The sequence below is a fragment of the Sebastes fasciatus genome, chromosome 4 (genome assembly GCF_043250625.1).
Source record: "Sebastes fasciatus isolate fSebFas1 chromosome 4, fSebFas1.pri, whole genome shotgun sequence".
Taxonomy (NCBI): Eukaryota; Metazoa; Chordata; class Actinopteri; order Perciformes; family Sebastidae; genus Sebastes; species Sebastes fasciatus.
The window spans coordinates 12,508,100-12,530,915 of NC_133798.1; the positions used below are offsets into that span (position 1 = coordinate 12,508,100).

General features: G+C 44.7%; 3 protein-coding genes and 3 non-coding genes across 6 annotated transcripts; 2 read left to right on the top strand and 4 right to left on the bottom strand.

The window, feature by feature from the left end:
* Positions 1-370: 370 nt before the first annotated feature.
* Positions 371-442, bottom strand: trnap-agg (transfer RNA proline (anticodon AGG)). The gene has a single exon. It is a non-coding gene; the product is annotated as a tRNA-Pro (tRNA).
* Positions 443-2,144: 1,702 nt separating this feature from the next.
* trnap-agg (transfer RNA proline (anticodon AGG)) lies at positions 2,145-2,216 on the bottom strand. The gene has a single exon. It is a non-coding gene; the product is annotated as a tRNA-Pro (tRNA).
* A 1,798-nt stretch (positions 2,217-4,014) lies between these two features.
* trnap-agg (transfer RNA proline (anticodon AGG)) lies at positions 4,015-4,086 on the bottom strand. Its single transcript has one exon. It is a non-coding gene; the product is annotated as a tRNA-Pro (tRNA).
* A 14,818-nt stretch (positions 4,087-18,904) lies between these two features.
* On the bottom strand, positions 18,905-19,434 carry LOC141765802 (histone H3). Its single transcript, XM_074632048.1, has one exon. It carries the CDS (start codon positions 19,391-19,393, stop codon positions 18,983-18,985), a length of 411 nt encoding a protein of 136 aa, XP_074488149.1. The 5' UTR covers positions 19,394-19,434; the 3' UTR covers positions 18,905-18,982.
* A 181-nt stretch (positions 19,435-19,615) lies between these two features.
* On the top strand, positions 19,616-20,176 carry LOC141765804 (histone H2A-like). The gene has a single exon (XM_074632050.1). It carries the CDS (start codon positions 19,750-19,752, stop codon positions 20,134-20,136), a length of 387 nt encoding a protein of 128 aa, XP_074488151.1. The 5' UTR covers positions 19,616-19,749; the 3' UTR covers positions 20,137-20,176.
* Positions 20,177-21,762: 1,586 nt separating this feature from the next.
* Positions 21,763-22,470, top strand: LOC141765806 (histone H2B 1/2-like). Its single transcript, XM_074632052.1, has one exon. The coding sequence runs from the start codon at positions 21,804-21,806 to the stop codon at positions 22,179-22,181; it is 378 nt and encodes a 125-aa protein (XP_074488153.1). The 5' UTR covers positions 21,763-21,803; the 3' UTR covers positions 22,182-22,470.
* The last annotated feature ends 346 nt before the right edge of the window (positions 22,471-22,816 follow it).

Sequence of the window (22,816 nt, forward strand, 5' to 3'; positions counted from 1 at the left end):
TGATGTAGTTGGAGTGGCAAGATCAGTCACAAACCTAGTGCTTTCCTCTTCCATGCCACGAGTGGATACATTTGTTTGAAAAAGTTGTAGCTAATGATTTGGTTGCAAGTCAAAGGCTGCAGTCATGTAAAACACATTTTGTTTAAGAAATGACCCCAAGAGGTTAAAAGAGGGTTCATCTACAATTTGAACCCAGAACCTCTTACACCTAAAGTGAAAATCCTACTCCAACAAGGCTACCTGTACAGTTGTCCATAGCTGTAGTATTATGCAGCTAATTAACTTGTATAAACTGTGTGCTACAACAGACAGTTGATTGTTTCATGTATGCCCTGACTATTGTCTCGATGAAGCCCAGTGCTTAAAAGCAGGGCTTGTCCGGGATTTGAACCCGGGACCTCTCGCACCCTAAGCGAGAATCATACCCCTAGACCAACAAGCCTGTCCAAAGTATGAAACTAGAGGTTTTACATCGCCTCCCCTGTTCTTTCCAGACCTACAGCTCTGCTCTGCACTGGTGATGTGGCAGCTTCAGGACCTATATCTTATCTGGCCAAAGAGCACCCTCTGCTGTACAACATTCTCTTGTAGAGTTGTGCTTCATCTGTGATGTTGTTTTGGGTATCTGACATCAACATCTGCCGTATGTCTCATTGTGATTTGCGTAATCCATAAGTCTAGAATAACTGTATAGTTTTCACATAAATGCCTGTCTTTTTGTATCTAAATTTAATGTTAATTTATTATTATTGCAGAAGATATGTGTCACGAAGCTCACAGTAAATCTTGCACCCTGGGTCGGATGGTCGGACGAGGGAGTGTGGCTCCTGTGCATGCGAAAGTGTTGGCAGTTGAGCAGTTGAGCAGTTGAGCAGTTGAGCAGTTTTCGCGGCATGCAACTAAAAAGGAGCTCATGAGATTTCTTGGGATGGTGGGATATTACCGTTGTTTCTGTAAGAATTTGTCTTCTATTGTGGCACCGATTACTGACTTGCTGAAGGCCGGGGCTCAGTTTGTGTGGTCAACAGAGTGCTAGGAAGCTTTTGGTAATGTCAAGTCTCTCTGGTGTTCAGCACCAGTGCTGGCTGCCCCCAGTTTTGACCAGCCTTTAGTGTTGCAGGTGGATACGAGCCATGAAGGAGCAGGAGCCGTGTTGATGCAAGAAGTTCAACAGGCATCAGTTGAGCTAGTCGGTGGTTGAGTAGGAGGACCTTTCCTTGATCTGGGCCCTACAGCATTTTGCAGTCTATGTGAAGTCCGGGGTGACACCAGTGTTGGTCTATACAGACCACAACCCACTGACCTTTCTGCACATCTGCCATGTCCTAACCAGAGGCTGGTTAGGTGGTCACTGTTCCTGCAGTCTCATGATCTGGACATCCGACACATTAAAGGCCGTGAAAATGTGGTTGCAGATGCACTTTCGCGAGCTTTGGTCTTAGAGTAATGACTAGAAAGATTACCCGTTTGTCTCCTGTTATTGCCTCTCCCACTGCTTTCCTTTGCTCCCTAGGTTGAGTGGTTGCCATGGGAATGGCTTGTGGACTGGCAAATTTTGAGGGGGGGAAGTTATGATATTAAGTTTATTGAGTAGGTTTTTTTTGTTGTTAATCATCTTTTTTATTGTAGTGACGGACATCCTGTGGACCCACGTTTTACGGGGGGGGGATGTGTGACGACTCCCTCTGCCCCGTCTGCCTGTTATTTGGCTTAAGTGACTGCTGTCTTGGAGATGGGGGTCGCAGAAGGTTGACAGTGAAATGGCAAAATCTGGGATCATTAGCAACTCTGGCAACACATGGGCCCTGTGTGCCTAGTGCTTTCCTCTTCCATGCCACGAGTGGATACATTTGTTTGAAAAAGTTGTAGCTAATGATTTGGTTGCAAGTCAAAGACTGAACACATTTTGTTTCAGAACTGACCCCAAGAGGTTAAAAGAGGGTTCATCCAGGATTTGAACCCAAAACCTCTTACACCTAAAGTGAAAATCCTACTCCTACACCAACAACTCCACCTGTACAGTTGTCCATAGCTGTAGTAATATGCAGCTAATTAGCTTGTGTAAACTATGTGCTACAACATACTTTTGATTGTTTCATGTATGTCCTGGCTATTGTCTCGATGAAGCCCAGTGCTTAAAAGCAGGGCTTGTCCGGGATTTGAACCCGGGACCTCTCGCACCCTAAGCGAGAATCATACCCCTAGACCAACAAGCCTGTCCAAAGTATGAAACTAGAGGTTTTACATCGCCTCCCCTGTTCTTTCCAGACCTACAGCTCTGCTCTGCACTGGTGATGTGGCAGCTTCAGGACCTATATCTTATCTGGCCAAAGAGCACCCTCTGCTGTACAACATTCTCTTGTAGAGTTGTGCTTCATCTGTGATGTTGTTTTGGGTATCTGACATCAACATCTGCCGTATGTCTCATTGTGATTTGCGTAATCCATAAGTCTAGAATAACTGTATAGTTTTCACATAAATGCCTGTCTTTTTGTATCTAAATTTAATGTTAATTTATTATTATTGCAGAAGATATGTGTCACGAAGCTCACAGTAAATCTTGCACCCTGGGTCGGATGGTCGGACGAGGGAGTGTGGCTCCTGTGCATGCCAAAGTGTTGGCAGTTGAGCAATTGAGCAGTTTTCGCGGCATGCAACTAAAAAGGAGCTCATGAGATTTCTTGGGATGGTGGGATATTACCGTTGTTTCTGTAAGAATTTTTCTTCTGTTGTGGCACCGATTTCTGACTTGCTGAAGGCCGGGGCTCAGTTTGTGTGGTCAACAGAGTGCTAGGAAGCTTTTGGTAATGTCAAGTCTCTCTGGTGTTCAGCACCAGTGCTGGCTGCCCCCAGTTTTGACCAGCCTTTAGTGTTGCAGGTGGATACGAGCCATGAAGGAGCAGGAGCCGTGTTGATGCAAGAAGTTCAACAGGCATCAGTTGAGCTAGTCGGTGGTTGAGTAGGAGGACCTTTCCTTGATCTGGGCCCTACAGCATTTTGCAGTCTATGTGGAGTCTGGGGTGACACCAGTGTTGGTCTATACAGACCACAACCCACTGACCTTTCTGCACATCTGCCATGTCCTAACCAGAGGCTGGTTAGGTGGTCACTGTTCCTGCAGTCTCATGATCTGGACATCCGACACATTAAAGGCCGTGAAAATGTGGTTGCGAATGCACTTTCACGAGCTTTGGTCTTCGAGTAATGACTAGAAAGTTTACCCGTTTGTCTCCTGTTATTGCCTCTCCCACTGCATTCCTTTGCTCCCTAGGTTGAGTGGTTGCCGTGGGAATGGCTTGTGGACTGGCAGGTAGTGAGGGGTGAAAGTTATGATATTAAGTTTATTGAGTAGTTTTAAGTTATGTTTAAAGTCAGAATCCTGAGATTAAACTCTGAATTTAAATAAATGTGGCACTAATCTTCTTCCTTAAGACATAGCTCAGTGATGTGTGTACCGAATTTGCCGTAGATTATTACTTGATTATTAAAAATCTAATGTGTTCATTTTGAGACCACTATTTTTATCAGGGCCCAAGCAGCTGCATCTGTTATTAAACTCTTCAAACAGGTGATGTGGCATGTGTCCTACATCTCATCTAGTCAAAGAGCACCCTCTGAGCGTGATTCACTGTGATGTAGTTGGAGTGGCAAGATCAGTCACAAACCTAGTGCTTTCCTCTTCCATACCACGAGTGGATACATTTGTTTGAAAAGGTTGTCGCTAATGATTTGGTTGCAAGTCAAAGGTTGCAGTCATGTTAAACACATTTTGTTTCAGAAATGACCCCAAGAGGTTAAAAGAGGGTTCATCCAGGATTCGAACCCAGAACCTCTTACACCGAAAGTGAAAATCCTACTCCTACACCAACAAGTCTTCCTGTACAGTTGTCCATAGCTGTAGTAATATGCAGCTAATTAACTTGTGTAAACTGTGTGCTACAACAGACAGTTGATTGTTTCATGTATGTCCTGGCTATTGTCTCGATGAACCCCAGTTTTGAGTGCTTAAAAGCAGGGCTTGTCCGGGATTTGAACCCGGGACCTCTCGCACCCTAAGCGAGAATCATACCCCTAGACCAACAAGCCTGTCTAAAACATGAAAAAGAGGTTTTACATCTCCTCCCATATCTTTTCCAGACCTGCAGTTCTGCTCTGCACTGGTGATGTGGCAGCTTCAAAATCTATATCTGATCTGGCCAAAGAGCACCCTCTGCTGTACAACATTATATAACCATTTTATAACATTCTCTTGTAGAGTTGTGCTTCATCTGTGAAGCCTTTATTTATTTATGGTTTATTTGATAGGGACAGATACAGTGTATATAGACAAACTGCAAACAGCTATCCGATGCAAGTATTAGAGCGCACTGGAGACACCGCGGTGCGCCACACACACTCAGCCTTCTCGGCACATCTTCACCACTTGCGTATATAGATTGTGTAAATTAGCAAAGTGTGGAAATAAAGCCAGTGGCAGCTCTTGCACAATTGTTACACTCCATATCTATATTATGAATCCTAATCATGATGCAGACCATGTTCACCATAACAAAACTTAAATATAAACTAGAATTGCACTCGGAGAGCGCAGACCTCCGCCAAGCTGCCCGAGTACAATTGCCCCCCCTCTACGTTCAGCTTGTGCCATCATCCATGTGTATTTTTGTTTATGTTGAGATCAGCTGTACGTAGCGGAGCAGCGTAAAAAACTTAATTCAAACTGGACAGAAACAAAGTGAAACTCACCTAAACAGTCGTCATTATTCTTTCCAACAATCACCAAGTGTGCCTTGGTTGAACTCAACTATAATTTCACAGAGTTTAATGTGAAAAAACACTGAATCTACAGGTGTACCCCGCTCTCTCTCTGTCCCTCTCTCTGCAACCAGAATGAAAGAGGCAGGGTGACGCGGCATGAACGCGTCATCAGTTACACTGCGCTTGTCTTAAAGCCTGTGGTGTTGATGCACAGGCTGAGCGGAGTTATTAAAAAAAATTCCTGAAGCCGGATCATGATCCGGATCCCCACCAAAATCTAATGGATTGTTCATTGTGCCACACCCCACCCCTCCAACAAATTTAATTCAAATCCGTTGCGGACTTTTGGAGTTATCCTCCAAACGTACAAACCAACAAACAAACAAACCAACGCCGGTGAAAACATAACCTCCTTCCTAGGCCTTTGGCCTCGGCAGAGGTAATAAATCGTGATCACTTATCAAACTTCCATTTTTAAATGATATCCCAGGGTAGGGGCACCACTGATTGTCACGATCATTTTGGCAAGTTGTGAGGCGATCAGTCTGTAAACATATCAATATTGCGGTGACACTTGTAATGCTGCATGATGGATGCACCAGCACTGTGAGGACTACATGAATGGAAAAATTATGAGGGAACAAGTGTTCAGGAACCACCTCACACACAAGCACCTTGATTTCTGTCAGACAAATTCCTTTTGTTGGTCTTCCTTTTGGTTTTTGCTGTAATTCAAAGTAAAGAACCACTGATCAGCCGGCTCATTAGAACCATTCATGAGGTGCTTTGCATTGACCATAATGGTTAAATGTTGGAGTGTAGAGGCCGGGATATGAGGCGGATCCACGTGCGAACAATTCCAAATTGATCTTGGACTTTAAAAAGGAAATTGCACACTGGCAGGCTTACGCATGGTTTTATGAATCAGAATATGTCTTAGTGTAAGTACATTTCCTCATTTGTACATACACAAATATTTAGTGTGGATCCTACTTTTTTTTTATAAATGAGACTTCAAAGTCATGAAATAAACCAGACTTGACTTAGTCTGCTCAAACCAGCTTTATAAAACAGACTGATCCTGGTTTATACAGTTTGGTTAATTCAAGACAGGTTTTTCACAATAAGACCTGCTTTTTTGAGTCACCTTTATGACCCACTCCTCTGCTGTTATTGTTGTGTACACACACACACACACACACACACACACACACACACACACACACACACACACACCAGTCGAGTAGGCTAGGTGGTCCCTTAATGTGGCCCTGGACACATTTGTGTACACACTGCTAAAAGAATGTAATGTGGCCATATGCAGCCCAGAGCACTTCCGAATGTGGTCAGACAGACAGACAGACAGACAGATAGATAGATAGATAGATATATAGATGTAGTTATGATGCATGGATAATGCTGCTGTGAGAAAATGAGCTGTATATGTGGGACTGTAGTGCTGCCACCGCATATGGAAGGCAGATGAGGTTAGAAGGCAGAGCCCAGTCCCTCCCTGCTAAAAATACATAATTAGGCAAACCTGTATGCACTTTCCTTGATTGAGCTGCTGAGTGGCTGATCCACCCCAACATCCCAGACAGGACAACAACAAGAATCCTATGAACCCATAAAACAAACAAACTAAACTAGCTTGTGTCATTAATACACCTTAATTCATAATGTATCAAATAAACGGAAGCATTGGACTGAAGTTAACAATTAAGCAGACAAAAAAACACCGTTCATTTTGGGGAACAGGGCCTAGTGAAAAGGGAGAAAGGCAACCTTTTCACAGGGAAATTCCACACCATGTAGTCTGAACCACAGATCAGATAAAGCACTCAACACCAAAGTGTAGCACGGTCACTGTCCAAGGCACGGATATATAAAGAGAACTGGATACAGCGTCAGAGGCGCATGAAGCAAAATAAGCTTGACTTCCGCGTATATAACTACCTGGATTTTCCGCGGTCTTCCTTATCGATTGGGCCCATAGAGGAAACACAGTTTCCTTTAACCCTGCCTCCCTCGGTCTAGGGCTTATTTTAACCCCGCCTCCCTCGGTCTGGGGCTCATTTAAACCCCGCCTCCCTCGTTCTGGGGCTCATTCACATGAACGGAGGAAGGGAAATAAGTCTGGATTCGGCTATTAGTGCATTTGACAGCTTTTAGGACCTAATGATTTAAATAAGGGATACTTAAGTGTTCGTACTGGGAAGTTGATTTGCCTAAAAAAAAAATTAAAAATGATCCACTGAATTTGCACACATCTCTTTCCCAATGTAAGTTTATGGGAAAAAAAATGTTTTGGGACCAATCGCATCACATTCATCAAGCTTGACTTCCACGTATATAACTACCTGTATTTTCCGCGGTCTTCCGTATCCATTGCGCCCGTAGAGGAAACACAGTTTCCTTTAACGCTGCCTCCCTCGGTCTGGGGCTCATTCACATGAACAGAGGAAGGGAAATAACTCTGGATTCGGCTATTAGTGCATTTGACAACTTTTAGGACCTAATGATTTAAATAAGGGATATTTAAGTGTTCGTACTGGGAAGTTGATTTGCCTAAAAAAAAAAAAAAAATGATCCACTGAATTTGCAGACATCTCTTTCCCAATGTAAGTTTATGGGGAAAAAAATGTTTTGGGCACTATGGCATCACGTTCATCAAGCTTGACTTCCACTTATATAACTACCTGGATTTTCCGCGGTCTTCCGTATCCATTGCGCCCATAGAAGAAACACAGTTTCCTTTAACCCTGCCTCCCTCGGTCTGGGGCTCATTTTAACCCCGCCTCCCTCGGTCTGGGGCTCATTTTAACCCCGCCTCCCTCGGTCTGGGGCTCATTTTAACCCCACCTCCCTCAGTCTGGGGCTCCTTTTAACCCCGCCTCCCTCAGTCTGGGGCTCCTTTTAACCCCGCCTCCCTCGGTCTGGGGCTCATTTTAACCCCGCCTCCCTCGGTCTAGGGCTCATTTTTACCCCGCCTCCCTCGGTCTGGGTCTCATTCACATGAACGGAGGAAGGGAAATAACTCTGGATTCGGCTATTAGTGCATTTGACAACTTTTAGGACCTAATGATTTAAATAAGGGATATTCAAGTGTTCGTACTGGGAAATTGATTTGCCTAAAAAAAAAAAAAAAAAAAAATGGTCCAGTGAATTTGCAGACTTCTCTTTCCCCACGGAAGTTTATGGGGAAAAAATATTTTTGGGCCCAATAGCATCACGTGACGGACACGGAAGTTGTAATTCCACGTTTTTGTTACTAAATTTGCTTCAAACACTTCCTGGGTGCTTGGTCCAAGGTCCTGGTCCTGTGCTGTTTCTTTTTTTTCTGCTTTTGATTAAGACTCAACATAAACTTATTTGTTTTAGAAACTCTGAGTGAACTTCTGGCCACTTTCATCATCATCTGATCATTTTTTTTTGTATTTTCTGTGGATAAAACACAATACTTTTTATTCAAACATATGTAGCAATAAGAAATATGAAATTGATTAAAGTAATCAATTTAGCAATAAAACTTAACACCAAGAAAACAAAACAAAAAAGAGAAATATAATATTAGCCTCACACATTTTAGCATATAGGCCTATACTCACGCTTGCTGTGATGCCAAAGACTGGAGCCTCCATCACACTCCATCACCAACTCATACAAATAGTTGTGGGGGTATAGTGGCCATTACAGCAGTGATGAATACAGAACAATACACACTAATAAAAACAACGAAGAAAATTCATTGATGGCAAAAATACCTATATGTCATACTGATTTGAAAAAAATCGACAGTATGCATCGGACCAGTCTACCTTGCCTACTGTATCCCACAATGCAAAGCGCTGGACAGGCACAGTCTATGATCACAACAACAGTGGCCAAAAACAAGACAAGACCCTTTTAAACATTTTTACACTGACTAAAATTAAAAGTACCCCCTAATATTTGTAGGGATATCATTCTACTGTTTTGTTGCTGTAACTGAAACAGCAGTTTGAGTAAGTTTAGCAATGTTTTATATTTCCTTTAATGTTACGTGCCGTGTTTTTTGTTGTATTTCTGCTCTCTCTCCTGTGTCTCTTCAGGTGCCACCCTCCCCCGCCGTGCAGCTGCAGTGAGTGGTTGTAAGCGGCTGCGCCCAATCATCCATCAGGGCCAGGTGGTTAAAAGACCGTTAGAGAGGCACAGATGAGGCCAGTGGGTCTGTGGTATGGCATGTAACAAAGGGGGGGAAAAAAAGATACTTCTTCAGTGTGATTAATTAATGCACACAATGTGTGCACTGGATTTAATCTTGCTCACGCTTGTGTGACAATAGAGATGACACAGTGTTACATCCCGTGATGAACGTCTCCATGCTGTTCATCTCAGTAAATAGACCAGGGGTTGCCTCCTTCCCTGCCCAAAGATTTAAAGAAATGTTTTTTTTTTTGGGCGTCTTTCTGGGGCAGTTTAAACCTTGATAAAACAGTATTTTTCACCTCTATAAAAGCAGCATCAACAGTCTGCCAGGTATAATGTCTCTTCTTCTAATTACAATAACCTCCTGAGTTTAAAAAAATATATATATACCAACACCATCAGCTCTGTTTTATCCGATTGACATCAGGAAGCAGGGCAGCTGAAGAAAGCATGGCCTTTTTCGCCACACAGACTCACAGCAGTACACTTTTTAGCCTTGTGGCCCAGACTGCCACATCTCCAACACTTCACAGATAGACACTGCTTTACCTGGTGGTCAGCAGAGTGACAGATGAAGCAGCTGATGTACTGACCAGGATAGAGGATTTGCCCATTGTAGGGACCAAGAGAGATAGAGTTGGGAATTGAACAGTATCTCCGTTGGCGTCATTACGCATCTTAACTTTATATCTGCGGACTCCGTTCCAGATATCAAACCTGTTGTTATGCCCAGCTCGTTCGAGAGCATGACAAATAAGGGAAGACAACACAGTAACAGTTTAAATATGCAAATAAGTTTATTAAAGATAATATAACTGAAGCAAAATTAAGTCAATAAGGGTGCAGAGTCAGTAATGAGGTGTGGGTGATGGGTGCTGTGAAACTATAGTGCTAACCTATAATACCTTTTAACATAAGGGATAACTTAATATAAGCAAAACCAAACAAACAAAGCTGGGAGCCTGCAAGGCACCAGCCTTCCATGAGGTAGAGAGAGAGAGGCCATCTAGAAATGTCCCTGCTAATTTGCTCCCAGCAGGTGAGGCCAATCTCCTAATGGAGGGGCCAGGCAATCAGGGGAACTGAAACAGGCAAACAGGCAGGCCAAGACAGAGAATCATACTGACAAGGCCGTCACACTGTCAACAGGTTTGTTTGTCTGTATGTATGCAGGATGTCACAGTACCTGCGCAGATACAGTTCAATGTCGTAGTCATAGAAATGCAGAACGGCTGCAGATGGATAGTGGCGGGTTGTATATCACACAAAGACTTGCTTGGCTGCTTTGGACTGCAGTGTTTTTCACCAAGACCATCATTCACTGATGACCCCGGTGCCGGCAGTTGCTCTGCTGTGGAGTTAGCTGGGCTCGCTATTCCACTGCTCGTGGTTGGTTGTGTATCTGTGATTTCACATTCTGTTGGCTGGTAGGCTCAGGCGGCTCTGTTGTTAAAGCTTTACATGAAATTGGGCGTTTTAGAAATCGCCGAATGTCCATAACTGCTCATTGTAAAAAAAAATAATAGCTAGCTAACTGCTACTGAATCACTGTATGAGAGGGAACTCATATCTAACATTGCACAACACAACGCTATGTCACATGACTGCTCAAAAATTTATTTATTACAAAACCAAACATAATCTGAAACTTTATAGTTGGTATTCATAATAGTTTTATGCCTGTAATTATCCAAATCCGAGTCATCTCCTTTTTTATATAACGAACATGCAACTCCTTGATAAAAGGAATCCCCCATACATGCACCGTTCAGACCTTCATTAAACATGGAGGTGAGGAGGTTTACCACATCATCAATGTACAGCTGGTAAAACTCTGTGGGCAGCCCATCTGGGCCAGGACTTTTATCGATGTTCAGTTGTTGGATGGCCTCCATCACCTCCTCTCTCCTGATCTCTCCAGTAAGTTCAGTGAAGTTTGTTGAGCTTCCAGAAGCCTCTTTTTTTCTGAGGCTCTGGAAGTTTTTACTAAAAGGTGATCAGAGAGGTCATTGAGCACCGTGGCATACATATTAACATTAAAATTGGAGGATACATAAATTCTGTCGATCCGTGTTTTTTTTTTTTTTTATCGAACCGTGTATACTCGTTCCCGAATGGATTAAAAGCTCTACATACATCAATTAATTTAGCTTCGTCGCAGATTTCTTTTAAAAGTCTCCCTTCGGAGCTTAATTTAAAATCATTGGGACCCCACCTGTCGTTTGCATCCGTTATTGTGTTGAAGTCCCCACACAGAATAATTTTAAAACCAATGGTGAGCAACTCTCGGAGTCTTTTGAATAAGCTGATTTTTTTTGCCTTACCAGGAGCAGTGTAAACATTTATAATTCTATACTTTTCACCTCTATATATACAGTCCAGCATTAATAATCTCCCTGGGATGAGGTCTCTTCTTTTTAACACAGTCACATCAAAAGTTTAAAAAAATACACCTACTCCATCAGCTCTGCTTTCACCAATAGATATAAAGGACTTACCTTTGTTCCACCTTTTGTAGACATTCTCAGAGTCTTCATTGTTGTTCAGTCTGAGCTGTTGTGTACAGACAATATCAAAGTCTGTGTTTAATAAATAATATATATATATTTTTTTTGTCTAAAAGCTTTTGACTGCACACCACGAGCATTCCAGGTTGCGACTTTAAGGAAGCCCATAGCGGAGTGATGGTGTACTAGGGTGTAGGTTTGTCATTGAGCCGTTTGTCTTTATTCTGGGTGGTGAATTTAGATGGCCTTTTTTTTTTGCTAATTGGAAAGGTGACTTGGGTGCAGGGAACTCGGGTGTGGGAGAAAATGAGTTGGAGGTGTCTGGGTCAGAGGGAGGGGGGAGGGGGAGCTGCTGGCTCGCTGGCCAGCTGTTAGACCCGGTGAGCTAAATTCAGAGTGCGGGCTCTCACTCGCACTCTCATACTCTCGATCATCACTGTCGACATCACTCTCAATCAACAATCTCCCCTCCCCTGACAGGGAAGAGAGATCATCTGAAGAAGCTAAAGGGGGGTGCTCAGCTGCAGGTGGAGGGTCGCGTTGCCGTGGACCTCGCTGGGGAGCAGGAGGCTCAGCACCGGGCTGCCGTATGGGGATCTCCTGTCCTTCTGTTGACGGCTCTTTTTGCTCCCTCATCAGCCTCCTCATTCCCCTGTACTCCTACATGTGCTGGGACCCATAAAAACACCACAGTGTTCCCCAATTTAGAGACTTAATTTAACATCGTCAACATTTCCACAACTAAATCCGGCCTGGCCTCACTTTTCCCTTCCTTCAATGCCATTAGTGCTATATGATGATCTTCCCTGGTCTGACTTCCTCCACAAGTGCCCACAGCCTCACTCCTCACTCACAGCTCCCATTCCCCCACTCTCACCCGGAATGGGTTGGCCTCTGGTTTAAGCTCTTTCAAACTAGTCAGAGTTTGCAACGAACAAATGTGAAAGTATCGTTCCGGACCTATACAGGCCGTCGGAGATATCACCACAAAGTGTTCCCCGCAATACCCAGTCCTATAGCTACCAAGTCCCGATGTCCGCAAATCCCAGGTGTATGTCGTTAATCATAAATGAGTCAAAACCAAAGTCAAAACCAGCGTATACAACAAATTAAAATCTTCCGCCTCGTGCAACTCTCCTCAAACCAACCTCCCGAATAGCTATACTCGTATCGTATCGTAAATTCGTGAGCCTGGTTTGATAGCTCAGGGCTTCTGCCCTTTTCTATCCAGAGAGGAGATGGAGGAGGAGCCCAGTTGGTGTTGAGGCATCATGACCCATCCCCGGCCAGTTGAGGAGTTGTTTTTTCTTTCTTTTCTTCCTTTTCCTTATAACAAAATAAAATAAAATGAAATATGGATAAAACAAATAGCTATACACGTACTCGTAAATTCGTGAGCCTGGTTTGATAGCTCAGGGCTTTTGCCCTTTTCTATCAATAGGAGATTGTTTGAAGGGAGGAGAGAGGAGATGGAGGAGGAGCCCAGCTGGTTTTGAGGCATCACGGACCGGCCAGTTGAGGTTTTTTTTTTCTTCCCTTTTTTCCCTTTCCCCCTCTTCCCCTTCCCCTAACAAAATAAAATAAAATATATGGATAAAACAAAATGGAGAGAAAAATAAATTAAAGGAAAAAATAATAATAATAAATTAATAAATAAATAAAGAAAACTTTAAAAACAAAAACTTTAAAAAAGCTAACATAACTGGGCAAGATCAATATCATGTGACTGTGTGTGTGCGCTTGAGAGGGGTGGGGTGGCTGGCTGTCAGTCAGTGTGCAAATCAAATTAAGGCAAGATTAACAAGAATAAGATCAAATAAAGTAAAATAAATATAAATAGGTAGATAGATAGAAGAAAAGAATGGTGGCTAAAAGGATGGTATTTAATAGCGTGGAGGATAAAAAAGATGATGTTTTAAAAGAGAAGGGTGGATAAAAAGATGTTGTGGTGTGTGGACTGTAACTAGAGTTAAATGTGATCATGGGTTAATATTTGTGGTGGTGGTGGGGGGGGTTTGATAGTTATGGTGGTTTGTTTTGGAGGATTATGGAGAGGGGTGTTCTGGTGGCCCATTGTCCTTCATGGATTAATTGTGTCATGGCAGGGTTATGGATGGCTCTCTGTAGATATCTCTGGGTGAGGATGATGTTTCTTTCTTGGATGGGTTTGAGTCCGGACATACTGTGGATGTAGTGGGTGCTGATGTATTGAGGGAGTCGGTATGCCAGTTTTATTGCCTTGCTCTGGATGATTTGTAGTCTGTTGAATTGGTGTTGTGAGGCTGTGATCCAGGCTGTTGCTGCATATTCAAAGATTGATCTGATGTATGTCTGGTAAACCTTGAGGATGATTTCTGGTGATGCTCCGTGTTTGTGTCCGGTGAGTGCTTTGAGGTGGTTGAGTCGTTGGTTGCCTTCTTTTTCCAGGTTATTGATGTGGGTGGTCCATGCCATGTTCCTTTGAAAAGTGACTCCTAAAAACGTTGCCTCTTTGGCCAGGGTGAGGGGGGTGTTGTGGAGGGTGAGGTGGATCGTTGGTTTGAGTTTGGTGTTTCTGGTGAACAGGATGAGCTGGGTTTTGTTGGGGTTGAGTTTGATTCTCCATTTGTTGGACCAGGTTTCTGTTGTTGTGATGCATGTTTGGAGTTTTTTGGCAGCCAGTGAAATTGATTTGGAGTGAGTCCAGTGACAGAGGTTGTCGGCAAATTGTCAGATGTGTCCTATGGTGGGTGGGGGGTAGTAGACGTCGGAGATGTAGATGAGAAAGAGGAGGGGACTGAGGACTGCACAGAGCTATACGGTACGTGTCCACAGGGGCGTTTTTTATCGCGAGGGGACGCGACGCTTTTCAAGTTTGGACGCTTGGTGGGCGTTCCAGTAGGCGGTGACGATAGATGATTGACTAATACTGGGCGTTGACGTTTTCCCGGCTTTATTTCAAGTTTTGGAGGGATAGCGGATCATAGCCCACTGTCATTTGCCATGGACAGAAGAAGGATCTTCATCATTGCCCTGCTGTATTTGCGGTACAAGAGGTACCAACGCCGCCGCCGGAGATTCTGGGTCCACAAACAGCACAGCGAATACCACCGTTTGGTCGCGGAACTTCGCCTGGATGTGGTGATGTTCCAGCAGTATTTCCGACTGACCTGAGGCCAGTTTGATGAGGTGCTCGGGAACATTGGAGACCGAATCTCTCGGATGGACACCAGCTATGGGAGGCTATCGGTCCACCTGAGCGCCTCGCCATTTGCCTACATTAAACTGCATTGATTTTTGTCCATGCATCAATTGTTGTTTAAATAACATGTTGGCACAAAGTTCCATGGTCCTACTGCCATAATAGCGGTGAAATTACATTATCAAGATGTATCGAGTTAATTATAGGCATAGTGTTGTACCCAGCTTTATTTTGTGCAGTATTACTTTTGTTATTAAATCCTCATACTTTGGAATAACGTAGTTGGGCCCATTAAGTGTCCTGTAGGCACTACATAACTATAATATTTCAACTCAACATTAGTTAGGACAAATAATGTCAACAGAAAGTTGTTGTACTAGACCCCATGAGCCTTCCTGTAGTTGTAAGCCATTATGTTTGTTTGAATTACTGTAATACTGTGTATGCCACACAGCTACATATTGCAGTTAATACAAGGCTAATGTCTTCATATACTGTATGCATTTACAGATATCTTGCTACAGGCGACTCATTCCACACGATAGCCTTGAATTATCGTGTGGGGGTCTGCACAGTGAGCAGGATCGTGTGGGATGTGGCAGCAGCTCTGTGGGATTCCTTGGTGAGTGAGGTCATGCCTACTCCAACCATGGAGGACTGGAGGACCATAGCAGAGGAGTTCCATCATCGATGGAACTTCCCCAACTGTGTTGGCTCCATAGATGGCAAGCACATTGTCATCAAGGCCCCCTCCAACACCGGCTCGCTCTACTACAACTACAAGGGGACATTTTCCATTGTCCTCTTGGCAGTTGTAGACGTGCAGTACCGTTTCCCGGTGGTTGATGTCGGCGGGTACGGGAGAACCAGCGATGGTGGGTCTCTCCACAACTCCGCTTTTGGAGAGGGCCTCCGAGATGGCACCCTGGACCTCCCACAAGATGATGTGGTTCCAGGAGCAGAGCACAGAGGCTCACTGCCACATGTCTTTGTGGGAGATGAGGCCTTTCCCCTCCGCAGGAACCTGATGCGGCCATTCCCAGGCTCCAACATCAGCAGGGAGCAGAGAGTATTCAATTACCGCCTCAGTCGTGCCAGCTTGGTGGTTGAGGATGCTTTTGGCATCCTCTCATCTCAGTGGCGTATTTACAGGCGTGTAATTGGAGTCGTCTCAGTGACTGCAGAGCTGTGTGTGTGAAGGCCACCTGTGTCCTTCACAACTTCCTGAGGGTCGCCGACATGAGGGAGGCCGAACCACATCTCCACGTGCCTGAAATCTCTGCTGCTGTTCTCCAGGATGTTGCCAGGATGGGGTCGACCAACGCCACAAGGGAAGCCATTCGAGTGAGACAGAGCTTCACCTCACACTTTTGCCAAGAGGGTGCTGTTTCATGGCAAGAAAACATGTAGAGCACTACACAACCAAAAGGCTCTTTTAAGAGCCACATATATAATGCATAAAGAGCAATGTTTCATAAGCACAACTATACTGTCACAACTATAGACAGTATAGTTGTGTTTGTGCAGACAGTGTAGTTGTGAGTCATAACTACAAAAACACAACTACACTGTCACAACTATAATTATGTACTGTTGTACCTGTGGAGTACAAATCATTTCACACACATATGTATACCCCATTTCATTTGCACCTCCAGCACTTCCTATGACAACTCAATTGTATTTTATACTATTGTGAAACTTTTATAATGAAGAACCGTAGCATTGTGTTATAAGCAGTGGATTATGTAATAACCAATATACAGTTATATTAATTAGAGATTTATTAATAAGAAAATTTAAAACATTTAACATTTAACAACAGATTTATTAATAAGAACATTTAAGACACCAACATTTAACATAATAAAAAATGGAACATAACTGGAACTGAACTGAACATATAACAAAATCTTAAGTGAACATAACTACTCGGCTCCTGCCTCAAACAGGAGCTGTTGGATCTTGAATTTCACCTCCTCCTTTTTCCTGTCCTCTAACTTCTTCAGTAGTGGCAGGATACACTGAAAAAAAGGGCTTCTAAATCTATGGGGGCTGGAGGTGGAGGTGTGGATGGGGGGCTGGTGTCATCCAGTGCAATGAGGAGTCTCCTCTCAAACGCACTCACAGGACCACTATCTGTGTCTGCTCGCCTCCTTTTAGCAGGTGGGCGTGGAGTGTATGCAGCTGGCTGAGGTGGCACTTGGGGGGAGACTGACTGTGCTGTAGGGAGGGGGGTGGTGGTTGGACGTTGCAGGGACCGGGAACTGAAGGAGGAGACGGACTGTGCTGCAGGGAGGGGGGTGGTGGTTGGAAGTTGCAGGGACGGGGGACGGAAGGAGGAGACGGACTGTGCTGCAGCGAGGGGGGTGGTGGTTGGAAGTTGCAGGGACGGGGGACAGATGGAGGATGGAAGGATGGAGGAGACGGACTGTGGTGCAGGGAGGGCGGTGGTGGTTGGAAGTTGCAGGGATGGGGGAAGGATGGAGGATGGAAGGATGGAGGAGACGGACTGTGCTGCAGGGAGGGCGGTGGTGGTTGGAAGTTGCAGGGACGGGGGACGGATGGAGGAGACGGACTGTGCCGCAGGGAGGGGGGTGGTGGTTTGAAGTTGCAGGGATGGGGGAAGGATGGAGGATGGAAGGATGGAGGAGACGGACTGTGCTGCAGGGAGGGCGGTGGTGGTTGGAAGTTGCAGGGAGGGGGGAAGGATGGAGGAGACGGACTGGGCTGCAGTGGATGGGACCCTCCTGGCAAGGTTGGATGAAGTCTGCCTGCTTTCTATGAAAGGTGTGAGGAACTCCATCACTGGCATAAAACGCCATGGCCGTTGTGAGGAGGCCCCAGCCCCACTCCTGTTTCTCTCCTGAATCTTTTTTTTTTCCTTTTTAAATTGGTCCCTCAAACTCTTCCACCTTGTGCGGCAGATGTCCTCTAATGAGAACATAGGATCATAGGAGCACATCAATTTACTGTGTCTTACATTAGTGTTTATTAATACAATTTGATTATCTAACTTTGTCCTTTTTGTGTGATGGTCAGTGTTGGGGAGTAGCTGTAGTTACATAGATTAATTACAAAGTGCATTATAATTGTGATTTTAAATGTTTTGAACCCACCAGAAACACCAACCATCTCTGCAACCTTCTTCCAGGCTGCATTCCTCTCGCTGTTGTTCCTATAATTGGGAAGGGAAGCATCGTAGAGCACTGCAAACCCTGACACCACCGTTATTAACTTTTCCTCCATGGCTGACCTGCTGCTGACCCACAACAAAGAAAACTACACTTCCCTCCTACAACAGCGAAAATACCTGCTGCACCTGATTGGACAACGCTTTCCCTTGTGGGCGGTCCTCTCCCGGATTTCAAACCGGAACCAGTATGGAGGCTCGTTTGGAAACTTTCTCTTATTTCACGTAAATAGTTCACCGAAATGTGTTTCTGAAAACATTTGAGGTGAGAAATAAGCCATGCAGTTGCTGAATGTCTTTATTTTGGATCGACAACGTTTATTTTAAAAGATCTTCGGGAGTTTCGAGAGGCGGCGAGTCGCGTCGGACGCCCGTGATTTGCATAAAGTAGCGGAGCCCTCAACTTCATGCAAATAAGGAGCGGGCGTCGTGACGCCTAGCACGGAGCCTGTGGACAAGTACCAATACTGGAGACACGCTGCTGTGGGACCGGCTGTGAAATGGTGACGCTGCTTCAGACCTCCGGCTCCTGATTGGTGAGGGGCTCTTCCTGGAGCTCAGCACCGCCCAGAGGAGCGACCCACCTCCAGGGTGCTGAACCTGAGCTGCTGCTGCATCCTGACTGGGAGGTCCTTTGTCCACAAGTCACACTGACAACAACAATAAATGACATGTTGGCACATTTATTTCTGTTCTGGGTGTCCAGTGTTCAGGGAAGCTCTACTGTGGCTTCATGAGTCGCCCCACCTCAGATATATGATAAAGTCTGGTTAAGTAAAAAAAAAAAACTGGTTCACATTTAATGGATCACAGGAGGTGCTTTCAAAATGACCGTTAACAGAGTGGCTTTTGTTATTACAGACTACAAATTAATTTCCAAACCAGGTTACATTGGGATGGAGAGTAATGAACTAGCAGACAAAAGAAGAAGAAAAAGCTGGGGAAAATACAATAAATTATAAAAAAGAACAGAAAAACATGAAAGAAAGCCTCAGGCTTCTCTAGGCTGTAAATAAGAATACTCGCATTTTAAGATATTATTGATGTGTTATCATTGCTGGTAAAATGTGTGTTGCCAGTAGAGGAATGAGCCCTTCAGTGAAGAGTGAGGTGGCTCTTAAAAGAGCCGTTGTGGTTTGTGGAGCAGCAGACAGTTTAAGCTCGCTCTCCGCGGATGCGACGGGCCAGCTGGATGTCTTTGGGCATGATGGTGACCCTCTTGGCGTGGATGGCGCACAGGTTGGTGTCCTCGAACAGGCCGACCAGGTAAGCCTCACTGGACTCCTGCAGAGCCATGACAGCGGAGCTCTGGAAGCGCAGGTCGGTCTTGAAGTCCTGAGCGATTTCTCTCACCAGGCGCTGGAAGGGCAGCTTGCGGATCAGCAGCTCCGTGGATTTCTGGTAGCGACGGATCTCTCTCAGAGCCACGGTACCGGGCCTGTAACGGTGAGGCTTCTTCACGCCGCCGGTGGCCGGGGCGCTCTTACGGGCAGCCTTGGTGGCCAGCTGCTTCCTGGGGGCTTTGCCTCCGGTAGACTTACGAGCGGTCTGCTTGGTTCTTGCCATGACTTCTTCTTTCTCTGTTCAGGAGATGTAGTAGCTCCAATGAAGAGACACGCTGCTCTTAAACTGTGAAATGGTGACGCTGCTTCAGACCTCCGGCTCCTGATTGGTGAGGGGATCCTCCTGGAGCTCAGCACCGCCCAGAGGAGCGACCCACCGCCCGAAGCTACGCTGCTGATTGGTGGGAAATCCTTTCAAAGTTACCGCCAACATTCAGAGCGGGCCGCCCTCTGCTGCTCTGCTGGAAGCCTCTTCTCTGGTTGGTCTGTCAGCAAGTCTCGCTCCAAGGACATATAAAGGAGCTTTCTGCTGGTGGAGCAACACTTTTTATTAGTCTCCACTACTGAAAACATCTCACGATGAGCGGAAGAGGCAAAACCGGCGGAAAGACCAGAGCTAAGGCAAAGACCCGCTCTTCCCGTGCTGGGCTCCAGTTCCCAGTCGGTCGCGTTCACAGGCATCTGCGTAAAGGAAACTATGCGCAGCGTGTGGGTGCCGGCGCCCCCGTCTACCTGGCGGCTGTGCTGGAGTACCTGACCGCTGAGATCCTGGAGTTGGCTGGAAACGCTGCCCGCGACAACAAGAAGACCCGTATCATCCCCCGTCACCTGCAGCTGGCTGTCCGCAACGACGAGGAGCTCAACAAGCTGCTGGGCGGAGTGACCATCGCTCAGGGCGGCGTGCTGCCCAACATCCAGGCTGTTCTGCTGCCCAAGAAGACCGAGAAGGCCGCCAAGTCCAAGTAAAGCTGGAGACTCGCTGAGTGCTGGAAACCAGCCCCCAAAAGGCTCTTTTAAGAGCCAAACACTCCAAAGATAAAGAGTTCTGGTCCTCATGTCTAACGCACCAACTGAAAAAATACCTAGGCTATATATGTGGCATGTGTTTATAAAATCTCACTGGATCAGTTATAGACTGTATTTTTTTAATAAACACTAGCCTGCAAACTCGTTTATTAATAACTTTAAAAAGACACCTTACGAATGAGGATACGATTAGTGAAGGGAAAAGCTGTTATTTTCAGTATGCCTCCAGAAGACTTTATTAAATTTTTACAATTTTACAGGAATTTGGTGAATATACATAGGATGTGACATGGATTACAATAGAATAATACAAAAAGAAAAGACAGTTATGCAAATAAAGTGCTATGTGGAGAAGTCATTGATTGTTCGTTAAAAATGCCTCCTTGAGCGCACAAGGTTAGAGGTCAATTGATAAAGGCCGGAGCCGGAAGGACCGGGCTCTGGGGCATGGGTAACACCACAATGTTCAGGGTAACATCACAATGTTCAGGGTAAACATCACAATGTTCAGGGTAAACTTCGCAAAGTACAGGGTATCAGAAGTCCAGTTGGCTCCATGGGAGGATCTGGTTCTTGTCCAAAGTTCTCCTCCTTCTGAGGTCAGTCAGTATTTGCTTCACAACGGTATCGCTGTCAATCACAGTCTGTTCCAAGACCATGACGCACCTTGTTTTCCATAGCTTGAAGCAAGTGATGCTAATAATTAGTTGTGAAAGTTCTTTTTGTTTTACAGACATCTTTTCATCCAACAAACCATACATCACAGATTTATAACCGACTTCATGAGCCAGGCCGAGGCCTTGGAGCATGGACCAGACCTCCTGAGCTCTGTAACAGTCCATGAGCAGGTGTTGCTGCGGAGGTTTACCACATCATCAATGTACAGCTGGTAAAACTCTGTGGGCAGCCCATCTGGGCCAGGACTTTTACCAGTGTTCATCTGTTGGACGGCCTCCATCACCTCCTCTCTCCTGATCTCTCCAGTCAGATCAGTGAAGTCTGACGAGCTGTATGTCGGGACTGATTCTAATGAAGTTTTCATACAACCTGCATCAACACCTATATTCTTATATGCATCAATACATAGTTCTCTGATCACCTCTCTTTTCTGTTTTTCAAAGTGGACAGAATCACTGTTTTAATTTTTTATACATTTAATGAATTCACTTTGAGTAAGTCTTTGTCCTGATTTAATAGCATGGATTTCCTCTGTTATCTACATCTGATTGTTTATGAATACAATATAATAATTCATGATTAAAGTTATCTATTTGTGTTTTTATACTTGACATAATGTCTTCGTCGGTTTTAGATTTTTGTTGCATATGTTTTAATAATATATATTGATTCATTAGTGCATCATATTTTACATTTTTTGCTTCAATTCATTATTTTATTTAAAGTACTTTCCACCACCTTTAACTAAATTCTAAACTATTAACTTGTGATGTGCTGTTGTTGTATGTTGCGCATGCGCAGTCCAGGTCAGAAAACAACCAATCAGATGCGAGCAACAGCACAGGTAGATATGCATCGAGTGGATATAAATTGAGACTTTCTGCTCGGGAATACATCAGTGGACTCAATAGAAAACTGAACTACGAATCATGCCGGAAGCCGCCTCCGTCAAAGCGGCCAAGAAGGGCTCAAAGAAAGCCGTCACCAAGACCGCCAGCAAGACCGGCAAGAAGAGGAGAAAGTCCAGGAAGGAGAGCTACGCCATCTACGTGTACAAAGTGATGAAGCAGGTCCACCCAGACACCGGCATCTCCTCCAAAGCCATGGGCATCATGAACTCCTTTGTGGGCGACATCTTTGAGCGCATCGCCGGTGAGGCCTCCCGTCTGGCTCACTACAACAAGCGCTCCACCATCACTTCCAGGGAGATCCAGACCGCTGTCCGCCTGCTGCTGCCCGGTGAGCTGGCAAAGCACGCCGTGTCTGAGGGAACCAAGGCTGTGACCAAGTACACCAGCTCCAAGTAAAGCTGCTGCTAAACCAACAACACAAAGGCTCTTTTAAGAGCCACCCACTACAACTAAAGACATGTTTCTGTTTTTACTTTGCCATTTATTGTTGATCATTGCTTATCAATGGATGTGTGAATTTTTAAAAAATTATTACATTCAATGACATCTCCCAAACCTCATACTGGCCATGCAACACATTTATTGCAAAGGAGTAAAATGGCATAAAAATGTTTTGTAACTTACTGTGAAAACAGTCCAAAATTTACTGAAATATTATAAATAAAGTCCCCTTTTTAACTTCCAACCTGTGTTTTTAAATATGTGCAGATGTTACCCTTGTTGCTGTGTTTGACACTTTATTCTCACAAATAAAGTATCTTGCTGTATTTTATCTGCAGATGAAAATTAGCACCACGCTTCGTATCCTGTCTGTCATTTACATGTGGAAGTGACTGTGCATTTGGTTCTGATCTCACATTGGTTTCCAGTCATGTGACAAGGGCCAGCTAAATATGTCAGGGTGGTTTGGCACAAACATTATACAGACAGTCGAAGTGATGCAGTAACAATATTATTTTATAGGTAGTATTATAAAAGAAATTAGCAATCTGAGGAGGGGGGTGGTTATTAACCACAGTAGAGCTTCTTTG